This window comes from Cyprinodon variegatus, unplaced genomic scaffold (genome assembly GCF_000732505.1).
Source record: "Cyprinodon variegatus isolate N-32 unplaced genomic scaffold, C_variegatus-1.0 Scaffold467, whole genome shotgun sequence".
Classification (NCBI taxonomy): Eukaryota; Metazoa; Chordata; class Actinopteri; order Cyprinodontiformes; family Cyprinodontidae; genus Cyprinodon; species Cyprinodon variegatus.
The window spans coordinates 502,552-514,851 of NW_015150920.1; the positions used below are offsets into that span (position 1 = coordinate 502,552).

At 39.9% G+C, this 12,300-nt stretch overlaps 2 protein-coding genes across 3 annotated transcripts in view; one reads left to right on the plus strand and one right to left on the minus strand.

Moving 5' to 3' along the window:
- polr1a (polymerase (RNA) I polypeptide A) overlaps positions 1-8,400 on the minus strand; it is a 45,049-nt gene extending 36,649 nt beyond the window's left edge. The window contains exons 1-11 of the mRNA XM_015389604.1: positions 8,197-8,400; positions 7,933-8,041; positions 7,753-7,848; positions 5,891-6,040; positions 5,030-5,140; positions 4,860-4,945; positions 4,685-4,770; positions 1,867-1,944; positions 1,624-1,738; positions 1,409-1,553; positions 1,179-1,340 (exon numbers count right to left, since the gene is read on the minus strand). Coding sequence (XP_015245090.1) covers positions 1,179-1,340; positions 1,409-1,553; positions 1,624-1,738; positions 1,867-1,944; positions 4,685-4,770; positions 4,860-4,945; positions 5,030-5,140; positions 5,891-6,040; positions 7,753-7,848; positions 7,933-8,041; positions 8,197-8,273 — 1,215 coding nt within the window. The 5' untranslated portion in view covers positions 8,274-8,400. The remainder of the gene's footprint in view (positions 1-1,178; positions 1,341-1,408; positions 1,554-1,623; positions 1,739-1,866; positions 1,945-4,684; positions 4,771-4,859; positions 4,946-5,029; positions 5,141-5,890; positions 6,041-7,752; positions 7,849-7,932; positions 8,042-8,196) is intronic.
- A 191-nt stretch (positions 8,401-8,591) lies between these two features.
- ptcd3 (pentatricopeptide repeat domain 3) overlaps positions 8,592-12,300 on the plus strand; it is a 14,926-nt gene continuing 11,217 nt past the window's right edge. Inside the window, exons 1-10 of one of the 2 annotated variants that reach the window (XM_015389599.1) lie at positions 8,592-8,697; positions 9,572-9,624; positions 10,894-10,933; positions 11,014-11,059; positions 11,134-11,202; positions 11,286-11,390; positions 11,458-11,581; positions 11,661-11,764; positions 11,838-11,999; positions 12,074-12,134. In XM_015389599.1, coding sequence (XP_015245085.1) covers positions 8,609-8,697; positions 9,572-9,624; positions 10,894-10,933; positions 11,014-11,059; positions 11,134-11,202; positions 11,286-11,390; positions 11,458-11,581; positions 11,661-11,764; positions 11,838-11,999; positions 12,074-12,134 — 853 coding nt within the window. In that variant the 5' untranslated portion in view covers positions 8,592-8,608. The remainder of the gene's footprint in view (positions 8,698-9,571; positions 9,625-10,893; positions 10,934-11,013; positions 11,060-11,133; positions 11,203-11,285; positions 11,391-11,457; positions 11,582-11,660; positions 11,765-11,837; positions 12,000-12,073; positions 12,135-12,300) is intronic. The other variant, XM_015389600.1, reaches the window with a different exon arrangement.

The following is a 12,300-nucleotide window of genomic DNA, read 5'->3' on the forward strand; positions in this document are numbered from 1 at the left end:
AAAATAGAAACATTTAGAGCCAAAAAATAGAGATGTGTTGCTAGAAACCTACATGCTTAGAAAGCCATGCCCACCCCATGTTAGCATAACCACTGCTGCACTAATATATTAACACTAGAACGACCAAGGCCGTCATTGTAAGCGGTTCCAAGATTTTGAAGTGAAATAAATTTAATTACATTAATAATATGTTGGTTATGTTAACTGACTCTTCCTGTTTCTATATTTGCTTTGTTTCCACATTTTTTTAAATAAAATAAAAAACTAAAACATAAATATGGTTAATTCTACTTCACGTCACGGCTCTATTTGTTGCATTGTAAATTCTTTCCGCAGTTGATTGACGTGCAGGACTGTTTCCTAGCAACCATCATTTTACAGAGAAAACTGGAACTTTTTGACTAATAAGGAAATTATGGCTTTCAGAAGAAATGAAACACAAGAAACAGGTTTTAAAAATGCTTCAAGATATTGATGAAAGCAAATTGGGCGGAGATGGAGAGATCGATGATGATGACTGGTCGGCAGGAAGCGGCTGTCTTTTACAATCTCCTGGACATAGCGGCTATAAACGCATTTGTTTTGTTCAGGACCTGTTTGAACGTCACGTGTGACACAGAGATTTTATCCTTTAACTGGTAAAACTGTTGCGTTCCACATGCGTTCCGCAGGCTACAAACCCCTCCATTGAGAAGAGCCATGTTTGGCGTGGCAAGAAAAAAGGAGCATCAGCAGTGAACAAAAAAAAAAAACGCTCATATGATTTCTGTCATAAATGTGAAAAGTTGGTCTGCAGGAAATGTGTGGGGGGAATTTCTGTAAATTTAAATACATTTCAAACATTGAACCGGAGTAGTAAAACAGTCTTATTTATTTTACGGATTTATTTTTAATACAGATTTAGATTACCAATAACAGCATATAATACAGCCTTTAAAATGTATTTATTAGACCTGTTTTAAGGTCTACATATCCTCAATGAGTTTATATCGCACGCTAGAACCATTTTAGTGATGACATCATCACTACTCATTCGGTCCATTGGGAAAAATGTCATCCGTCAAATTGACAGCCAGTGGCAGTGCTAGTAGGATCAGAATACTGGGGGTCCTATTGTAAAGCACTGACCTTCAAACTGATCAATTCTCCACCCATCTTTCATTCCTCGGCAGACCTACCTGTCTGATCCCGGGGTATTTGTCGGCCATCAGCTTGTCCATGTCGCTGTCAAAGACAATGTTAACATGGCTCTGCAGGCGGATCCACGTGTTATACAGTTTATCCGCCAACGTCGCTCCGCTTATTCCTGACAGAAACGTCTGATCTTCTGCCTCCAAAGGCTGCAGAAGAAAAAACAAGTTAAACGAGGATGAATGAATGTTCCACAGAGAACGAAGAACCTCCTCACCTCTTCCTCCGCCTCGGCGTGTTTTTCTCCTGCTAGTAGAGCCAGAAGTTTTCTGATGACCCCACAGTCCTTCATCACAGCCTGCATGTTGACGGTCTGACCGTTGGTGAACATCTGGTCGCCCAGCCGGTTGATGGGACGGTACCTGCCAAAGAGGACGGGGTGAGACTACCAGCTTCTACTGCTGCCCTCCGCCTCACGTACCGACAGCGTACCTGCAGGGTGGGACCACCAGCAGCTCCAGGAAGAAGAGGTCTGGATAGAAACCCTTCTGCCCCTCTGAGCCTGTGCTGTCCTCCAGCCCGGGAAACAGAAACTTCAGGAAGAAACCTGGAGAAGAAACGGGAGTCGGCTCCTGTGTTCTGGACGCTATTTTAAGTTGAGAGACGTTTCTGCTCCAACTCGCATCTCTAAACATTCAAAGCCTGGTGCTCAGGCCAGGAAACTATATACTTTACCTTCTTTCTCCCACACTTTACTGATGTGCTCTCTGGCCGTACTGGCAGTGAGGAAGATTCTGGTTCCAGCCAGCAGACCTGAAATGATAACCAGCTTTAAACTAATAGACTGATTGAATCATTTGATAACCGGATATGTACCTTCAGTAACTCTAAAACCTGACATAAGCTCATTCTTCACATTCAGAGGCACAGAAATCCATCCTGTTTAGCTTCTGGTTGCTCTTTAAAGGACACAGTTCCTGCTGCACATTCAGATTTACTGAAAGCGGAGCTGCTAAAAAGATATTTAATATTCACAAAAAGAAACTGGCAGGAATGGGCAGAATAACAAAACACAAATGTCTGTTTACTAAAAGCATTTCTTTCAATTTTAATATTTAAAATTAAACAATATTTTAAAATTAAAATAATATTTAAAATTCAAAAAAATCAATTGATTGATGTATATGAAGGAGGAAAGCGGGGACGAAGATGTTGTGGAAGAGGACGCCAGGGCAGCAGAAGCTTGGTTTGGTGTAGAAGGCTTCCAGCCGTACATGTTTGAGCCCTTGCCTCGCAACGCTGCCAGTTCTGTTAGCTCTACGCCTGCTGAAGACACAGACGTCCATCCCCGTGAACACTGGGATGGAACTCAATGGAGAAGGAAATGATTATTATTTCTTATATTTGTATATTAGCTGCAATATTATGAATCAAGATGCAGCTCAAAAAAATTTGATTGACAGATGAACGTTGATATAGGATTGACCGAATTTAGGTGTTCAGGCTGACGTATAACTACCTGGCCTGCAGAAGATAATGGGGAAAAAAATACTGATTTTAAGACAGGATTTTTTTTTAAACAATATAGGGACAAAATAGTGTGATAAAGAGTACATTTATAAACATGTTTAAGCCAGAATGATTTGACATTTAAATATGACTTCCCTATGACTTTATCAACAAATGAATGGAATTTACAAACTTTGTTTTGATTCCTACTCAAAGTCCATAATAGTTCTGCTTTCCACCAAACATTATCCAGAGATTTGGTGCTACTGGTGCTTTTTTCTGACGTCCATTTCCAGCTTTCCCCCCCCAACATAGGATGTGTGTTTTTTTTTTTTACCTCACTAACTCCTCTAACTCCTCACGGGGCTCTAAAGCTGCAGAACTACAAAATGATGCACGCTGACTACCTGATGCGATAGCCCCCTTCTCCTTCCTCCTAAAAAATGAGGAAGGGGAGGGGGTCAGTGGATAGCACCGGAATAAAGCCTTTTCATCCAGCGTCATCAATAGAAGGAGAAAAACACAGGCAGAGACGATATAGCCCATAAATTAAATGACGTGGATAATTTTTATTTATCGTGCGATTAATTGATTTATTGATTATCGCGACAGACCTACCTAGTAAAGACTGATTTATACCAATCAAGGCCTTATTTTTATATTGAAGAATCCAATGCCTTTTAAGACTTTTTAAGGATCTGCAGGAACCCTGTTATTATCTAAACTGCTGAGTGAAACCAAACCTTTCAACATTACAGAGGTTTAAAACGTAAACACATCCACCTGCAGCCTGTTCATGTGGTCCAGTCCAGCCTAATGGCACTAAATGTGAACATTTGTGTGCAGCACATGCTTATCCCCAGTGGCCATGCAGAAACGCCATGGGGCCCATGAGCTACACTGTTACTGTTGCAACCACTTTGGCCAGTGACATCCAGGGGGAGGGAAGCACTGAATTTGACAGGGTTGCCTCATTCGGCTTTACTGCACAGACAGAAATAGCGATTTGCCTTCCTGTTGTATAAGAATAAGACACGAAGGTGGAGAGAAAGAACTGTGATTCATGTTGTGCTACTTCCTGATCTGGACGATAAATAAAATTGAATCAAAGCCGAGAGATGCATTAATCAGTGATTATAGCCCCATTTACATTACCTTTTCGAAACCGTGTCGAGAACGGTCCGATTATGGTAACCTAGATAACTGTTGAGTGTAAATGGGGCTAAAGAGCGCATGAGCAGACCGCGTTATCTCCTTACTGTTAGGCTCCGTAATCATGAAACTTCCGACATTCATAAAAATACTAGCTTCCCTACCGTGGTTCTACTTAGCAGTGAGATTAACCTAAACGTCTGTCGTTGTCTCCTGCATCTGTGAGCCCTGATTAGACTATCGTTTGTATTATCCACTTCCCAAAAGCCAATTCTGGCAAGTAAATTCAGCAAAGGCTGCCTTCTTCCCCCGACTCTGTAGAAACAATCCACCACAACAACCCCGCCCCTTTGATAATCGACCAATCAAATTCACTTTATTCAGTCGTGTAAAGTCGGGCACCACTCGGGAGAATTCAGAAATGCAACGGTTGGAACAGCCGTTTCCCTACGACTTTAAAATGCAACAACTTGCACATAAAGTCTGTTTGCCAGCCTCATTTATAAACATTAAATCTGATGTTATTATCCAAGAGTTACTCAGTTCTCAAGTAGCCTTTTTAACAAATACTTTTTTTTAACTTTTACTTGGTAAACATTTTTTAAAGTAGTGCTACTGTTACTTGAGGAAAATCTTTAAGCTTCATAGACATCTGATCCAGAACCTCGTTGAAACGAGCGGAAAACAGTTTGTAACAATTTTCTCAAGGAGACTAAAAAAAAACAATTAATATTATAACAAGCAGCATTCAAACTACAGATGAGGAGCTGCTGCGTCTCAATCTCCAACATCCACTGCAGCTTTTTACTGTCCAACCTGTTGGACGTTCTTCCATCCACAGCTGCAGACCAATCCTTTATAACCCAACCAGCATCCAAGGTAAAGTCCCCACCTGTGTTTTCTCCAGTTTGCATTCCCGTTGGCATGGTGACGATCAGCTTGCTGTTGTGTTCCCGTCGCACCGTTGACCTGCCGCCACTTCACACAGATAGAACAGTCACATGGTGTTGTAGTATAGATCCAGGCTCTCTGAGACGTTTTAGCACTCAGACGACATCAGAACTTACCCGCAGTAAGGACACTTCCTGGTTTTCATCTGGACCTTCCAGAAGTCGTTTATAAGACTGCTCCTCTTCTCAACCAGGTGTTTAATCTACCAAACGGCACAAACACAAAGTCAGCGCACGCTAGCGCCGGCCTGCTGGGTTTCTGTCAGCGGGAGGAGGTGCAGACTCACAGGTTTGGATCCCTGCGAAGCTTTGGCGTTCGCTCCAACTACGCTGCTGGTAAACTCACTCAGCAGCCGCTCGATCTCATCTCCTGTAGCTTTGGGGTTTTCCTCCAGGTGCTAGCAGACAGATACGACCAGCTCAGAAGAGGCGATGCAGAATAAACGACAACAGATACAATCTTATACTCATCTCCTCCTCTGAGGCTCTCAAACAAAGTAGAAGTTAGTTATTAGAAGCAGAGATGACAGATTCAGTATTTTCCCAACAGAGATCAACTGATGCAGGCTTGTTTACATTGACGCCGATTACTCTGACATCACTCTGACTGTTCCCTGATATGAGCTGCTGATATTTTGGGGGCGATTCTCCAAGCCAATACTTCTTCCTTCCTTTGCATAATAAAAATGATAGAATGAATCTCAACTTAAAGAGAACAGATCAATCAAAGCATTAGCAGCTGATTGCAGATGGGAGGAGCAATGATGAGCTGTGACATATGAATCAAGATGCTATGACCGAAAAAATTTAATTGACAGATGACCGTTGATATACGATTGGCTGAATTTAGGTGTTCAGGCTGACGTATAACTAACTGACCTGCAGAAGATAACTAGAAAACAAACACAGATATTAAGACACGACTTTTTTAAATAGAAATTTATAAATTTTGAGACAATATAGTCTGATAAAGAGTACATTTAGATACACGTTTAAGCCAGAATGATTTGACATTTAAATATAATTTCCCTACGACTTTAACCTTCAGCCAGATGACCTCCAGACAGCTGCAGTAAAAGCCCGTCTCCAGCCGAAAACCAAACACAAAGGATCTAGATTAAAAACCAGCAGCTCCTTCCTCCTCTCACCTGATTGAGAACGCTCTCGATGACGTAGACCTCCTGCATGGCGCCGTGCTCCACTAACCGCAGCTGGTTCACCAGCAGGTGGATGGCGGCTCGGGGACACGTCAACATGTGGCACGCCAGACATGAACCGCGAATCAACAGGTAGAGTTTCTGAAGAAGAACAAGATGGAGAGAAACAAAGGGAAAGAGCAAAGAATAAAACTACAGGCTAAAGCGTTGAAAAGATAAAGTCCATTTAGACCAAATCCATATCGACAGAGAAAGGTTATTCAAATATTAAATATAGAGTTCCATCTATACGTCATTGACACAGCAGCAAATTAAAAGCCTCCACACCTTCAGAGTTCGTTTAAAAGACATTCTAAGCAATGTGAAGCATATAAAATAGCGTACCATGTATTTTTGCACTTATTTTAATTTAAATATCATAATATATAAAAAAGTACTTTATTATGAAAAGCACTGCTGTTAGCGACAACGTGCTGCTCTGCTCTGTGTAGATTAGATCAGGGGTAACCAATTAAAAATCAGGACAGTCCGAATAAACAAAATCATCAACCAGTACAGGTCCGGGGACATTTTTAATAATAATCTGTTCTTTAAACAGAATTTAACACTAAAATAAAATTACAGTAGGTTTTTATGCATCAATGTTATATATTGATTTTTTTAAAAATATAAAAAAACAAATAGAAATTTTTTTTTTTTATTTAAAAAAAAAATCAATTCTGGTAAATATTTTTGGAAAGGAAAATAAAAGTTTGAGAACATCTACTGTAGTTAACTACTGTTCATTCTAGAGCTAATTCCTTTTTGGATTAATAATCAGATAAACCAAGTGAGGCTAAAACTGGTAAGGACTTTCAAAATAGTTTTTTTTTTTACAATGTTGGAATAAGAACCGCTTTTAGTGGGTTAAATGTTCAGCATGTTTTAAAGTCTCTAAGCTCAAGTTAACGAATAATTATTGACTAAATTAATGGAAGATATATCAATAATCAATTAAATTCAATTAAACTTATTTAAAATGTATTTAATTTAAAAGGGACGACAGAAAAGACCCTCAATTCTTCTCTAAATCAGTACCGTGGCAAAAGAAATTCCCTCAGTAACTTTTGTGTGATTGTTTCTTAGATATTAAACCTTATTTTTCCAATGTTGGCTCTCTCTGTGGTCAGCCTCTTCTCTGTATTATTATAAATGATGATCAATTGCTCGTGTTAAAAATATTTTTTTTCCTATATTCTTTTATTAATACACTATTATGAGAATAAAGTCGTAACATTACGAGAAAAAAGTCGTAATATTAGGAGAAAAAAGTACTAAAATTATGAAAAACAAATTCTACTTAACGACAACTCTTCCAAGAAACACTTTCTTCACTAAAATGAGGAATGTGGAGCATCATGTGAAATTATATTTTGGCTCTAGTTTAACAAATAAGGAAATCTTTTAGCACCAGCATTAAATAGGGCAGAATGTGAAAGTGGACTCAGGTTGCTGATTGGCCGTCATCTGCCGGTCGGAGCTCCAAGCTTTCTTTATGAAATGGGTTGGGGTATGACGACTTCATATTCGTAATATTACAACTTTATCTCGTAATGTTACGACTTTGTTCTCATAATTTTACGACTTTATTCTCATAATGTAATGACTTCATTCTCCTAATCAAAAAAATCTCTAGCCTGGCCCTAATACTCTGTGTTACATCAGCAAAGTCTGCATTGTTGTGTGAAAACTACAAATAACTAAATATTTAGCATCAGCCAAATAAACTTCCATTTCATCCAGCTGATTTTTAATATATTTGGGGAAAAAAAGGAACTGAGATCTGATGCTTGTTTGTGTTAAACTGAGCTTACATCAAAGAACAGAGGGTTGTATACTGGGAGAGGCAGCTCTACGTGTCCAAAGTGTCCTGGACAGTTGTTGAAATCCTGACAGCAGGTTGAACAGACCTGAAAACAAATGAATCAAGACTGAAATAAGTAGATAATAACACATGGCATCCAGTACATCTAAAGCACTCCATGTTTCTGTACCTCTTTGATGTCTGCTGGCCCCAGGGCCAGATCATATAAACTGTTTGGGGCCACATTTCCCACAGCATCCAGGAACCTGGAGTTTGAGATGGCTTTCACGCTCAGCTTCCTGCACAGGAGAGGGTAAAATGTTAAATGACAGGAAGAGTTTGGGGTTTGACATGAATAACACGCGCATTAGCTAAAAGTAAACATCAGAATATTTCTGCCTGGATGTTTTGAGCTCTAACTAGCCCCAAGCTAACAGGCTAAAAAGTGTCTCACCTTATTTCCTCGGTCGAGTACAAACCAAAGGTCATGCCCTCTAGCCGCCGCCATGGCACCTCTTTAGAAAACAGCATTTTTCTGCGGATGTTAGCTAAAACTCTGTTGTTTAGTGCTGATAATTCATGTTGCTAAGTGTTGAAACCCACGAGCTGCAGAGTCCTCCTGTTCCACACGTGGGACCGTTCCACCGCCTCTGAGACTGGAGGGGAGTTCTCCGACACGGAGTTAAACGGCGGAATTAACCGTCACTTTTAGTTTATATTACAATAGTGCACAAAAATGCATTTTACCATATTTAATTCCTATATATTATTTTAAACATTTGAAATAACCTATCACTCTCACCCCAACCCCCTGTTTCAGCTGATATGGTTTGCTCCGTTCCCACAAGCCTTCAGTTGCTAACAATATGGCGGCTCCCTGCAGGCACGTAGGACACTATATTCAGAGAAACAGTGGATTTCTGCGGATTAATGTCGACCAGCTGTTTGCTGGAAGGTAAAATACGCTTAATGTTGCCTTCCTATAATGTCCTAAGTTTACTGAGCTGTAATATCTAGTGTTTTATTAGTGACAGCATCCCCACCGGCAGGAGAGGTCATGTTTCTGTCAGTTACTTACATCACCAACAATCATCCAAATGCAGGTTTAAACAGTTAAATACCTGAAGACCCTTAGCCATCTATTAACCAACACAGCGAGGAAAAGACCTTTGGTGTTAATATATATACCAGAGTTGCTGTCGCTTTTTAACAATCCGCTATCTGGTACCTACACCGGTGTAGCATCGAATGCTGTCCCCCATCAAACTGTGTGACCTCCTTATGTAGTTTATTGGTTTTATTAGACGATAAAACATGATGCAGAATAAAAGTACATTAGGGAAATATATTGGGTACGGAAGAGGATTAGGGCCAATGAAAAAAGAAAAAGGAGCCACATTTCTCTGTGACCTCGTTTCGGTTTTAGGAAACATCTTTGTTGGTCTTTATCTGAGTTTCCCAAATGAACAAAACTATTTGTAAAAAATATTGTGATGTGGTTCCTGAGGTTTATGGAGGGATAACATATATGAGGAAATAAAGAAATGCAACATGAATTATGTAAATACAATAGATTTGTTGAAGTGTCACAGTACATATACTATTAGGAATGCATGATTGAAAAAAAATACAATTCACATCAATTGATTAAAGAATAAGTTTAAAATTATGAATTTTCCACAAAAGAATGTATTTAAAAATGAATGTAATTACCTTCCTCTGTATATTTATACACTCCAGGCTGCAGCACTGTTAGTTATTAGGATGAAAAGTTAGAGAAGCCGCGGTCTATTTGAAATATCTGACCTCTCTCTGTTTGTTTCCTGTAGGAGTTTCAGTCTGATTGCGGCTCTTCGACAACAAGCAGCTGAGGTTCCTAAAGGTAAACGGATCAGATGGTTTGGATTTTTACAGGGCAAATACCAAGTCATCCAATTTAAATCATCCGTAATAAACGTTTATGAAAATTGGCTCAAAGTTCAACAAAGTGAACTGCAGACCCAATCCGCATGATGAAGCATGGCGGTGGAAGCATCATGCTGTGGGAAATGCTCTTTTACAAGGCAGGTAGAGACAAATTACACATGCTGTAAATATGAAATAAGGTCGCTTATGTAGCTGTGGAAACATTTAATGAGTGAATAGAATAGAATAGAATAGAATAGAATAGAATAGAATAGAATAGAATAGAAAAGAAAAGAAAAGAAAAGAAAAGAAAAGAAAAGAAAAGAAAATCCCTTTATTCTCCCACAATGGGGATATTCTGGTTGTTCAGCAGCAAACAAATAATAGAAATAAAATGGCCACAAGAATATAAATCTTAGAAAAATGTATAAGAGTAACACACTAGTGAAGAGTTAAAAGATAAACAATAAAATACTGTAAAGTGTTTTAACAATATAAACCCAAAAACATATAAAATCACAGACTGAAACGCCTAAAATAAACTCTAAAATGAATAAAATAATGTATTTTTGAAATAACTTGGAATTATTTCACTTACAATTGCAAATGTATTTTTCAGTTTTTTGATGGTAAATTTAATGATGTATTTAGTAATTTCACAGTTTATCTAATCTATTAATCATGTAATGGATAAATATTAAAATACTTCTTTGAAATAAAATTCTTTAATTTAGTTCTTAGAGTTAATTTTAATTATTCAATGGAAAATTGAGAAATATGTGCATTTTCTAATGTCATGGTATATATTTTTTTTCTTGCATTAGATAAATAAGTAAAATCTTTTTTTGAACATGTAATTATTTAATTTGATTACATTTAATTAAAATGTATTTAATAAATTTTATATAATATTTATTATCTCTTTATAATTTTGTGGTAAATCTATTAGATAATGTATTTAATAAATAAATAGATAAGTAAATAAGTATTTCATTACAAAACATTCAATAATTTATTTAATGGATGATATTTGAACAGATATTTAAATGAAGAACTAAATGAATAATTTAATTTAACTTCTTTCAGGGTTTTTAAATTTCTTACCGTTTGATTCAGATTTACTGATTCCAAGCTTTATTTCCGTCCATAAACCAAATATTGAGGATGTTGAGCGTTGCTCTCTGCTGCCTAACAGAATGAATCATTTCACCAACGCTGGTTTTTGTTTCTATTTCTTGCATTTCAGAGTCCAAAGAGGCGATAGTTATCCCCAGGAAGAAATCATGGTAAGTCTACCTTCTACATGACGCCTGCAGCTCAGTTTCCTGTCATCAGATCCGTCATCGATGGGCTTTTCTCCCCACAGGAACAGAGAAGCAGTCCTGGAGGCTCTGGCTTCCACCGTCCACAGAGTAGGACCCCCCTCTCCGCTCGCTTCAGTGTGTTTCTGCTCGCTCCTCTTTTTTTAACGTGTTTTTCCCTGCAGGATCCAACAGCGTATCCCTACCAGTTCCAGGACGACTCGTACCTCTCACCCAGGACGTCTGCTGAGTTCGTACGTTTAGAAACGCCGCTCAGAGCTTATAGCCTTACGTCTGTGCTTTAGCGTCTGACATGTTTTCCTCTTCCTCTCTGCAGAAGCTCTTCTCCCTCTCCCAGGAGTCTGGCAGAGCTGCAGCTAAATACTTCGTCAACAACAACCCCAAGTTCTTCACCAAAGACTTTGCTGAACCACATATTCCAGTAAGAACCGGAGCGTGTTTTGATCCATTTCTCTTCAGCTCAGCGTCTAACGGGGGGTTTGTTTCAGTGCTTGATGCCGGAGAGCGTGGCGCTGCGTCTGGAGGAGGTGAGCGAGGCGGCGCTGAGGGAGCGGATCAGCCTGAGGAAGGTCTCTGCTGCCGTGGAGATGTACGACCAGCTGCTGCAGTCTGGTGAGTTCACCCACAGCAAGGGGGGGATTCTCAGGTGGTCGCCCCCGCCTAGAAACCTGCTCCTTACTGCTGCTCCCAGGCACACCTGTCTCCATGGAAACGACCCATGAGATGCTGGACCTCATCTGCGTGTACTGCGACAGGGACCCCGTCCAGGAGGGCGCCCCGATTCTGGAGGATGGAGTGAGTCGCTCTCTGTCAGTGTTTGTCGTTGGCGCTGCCTCAGGTGAGCTAAGCGTTTCTGTGCTCGGCTCAGCAGGAGGGGGGAGACGACACAAAGAGGCGTAAAGTCAGAGGGCGGCGAGGAACGGACCTGAAGTTCTCCTGGAAGGAAAACAACAATGCAGAACGGATCTTCCAGCAGCTGCCAGAGAGAGACTCGAGGTGTTACTCTGCTCTGATCAGAGGCATGGTGAAGGTACGGCCTCCTTCGCCGCAGCATCCGTCCGACCACGTCCTCAATGTAAAACTTGTTCCTGTGTCTGTCTGCAGCACGGAGTGTTTTCAAAGGCCTTCAACATGTACACGGAGCTGCTCAACCACAGGCTGACGGGTGAGGATCAGAACACGCAGCCGAGGTCTGGTTGATTCTGTGTCTGATTTAATGGAAGCAAAATGAGAGGAGCTCTGAAAAAAAACACCAGAGGAGCCGCATTTCTATCTAACAAAAACAGCTGCCTGGGGCTTCTTCTAAATGTTGTCATTAAATACGACTTTAT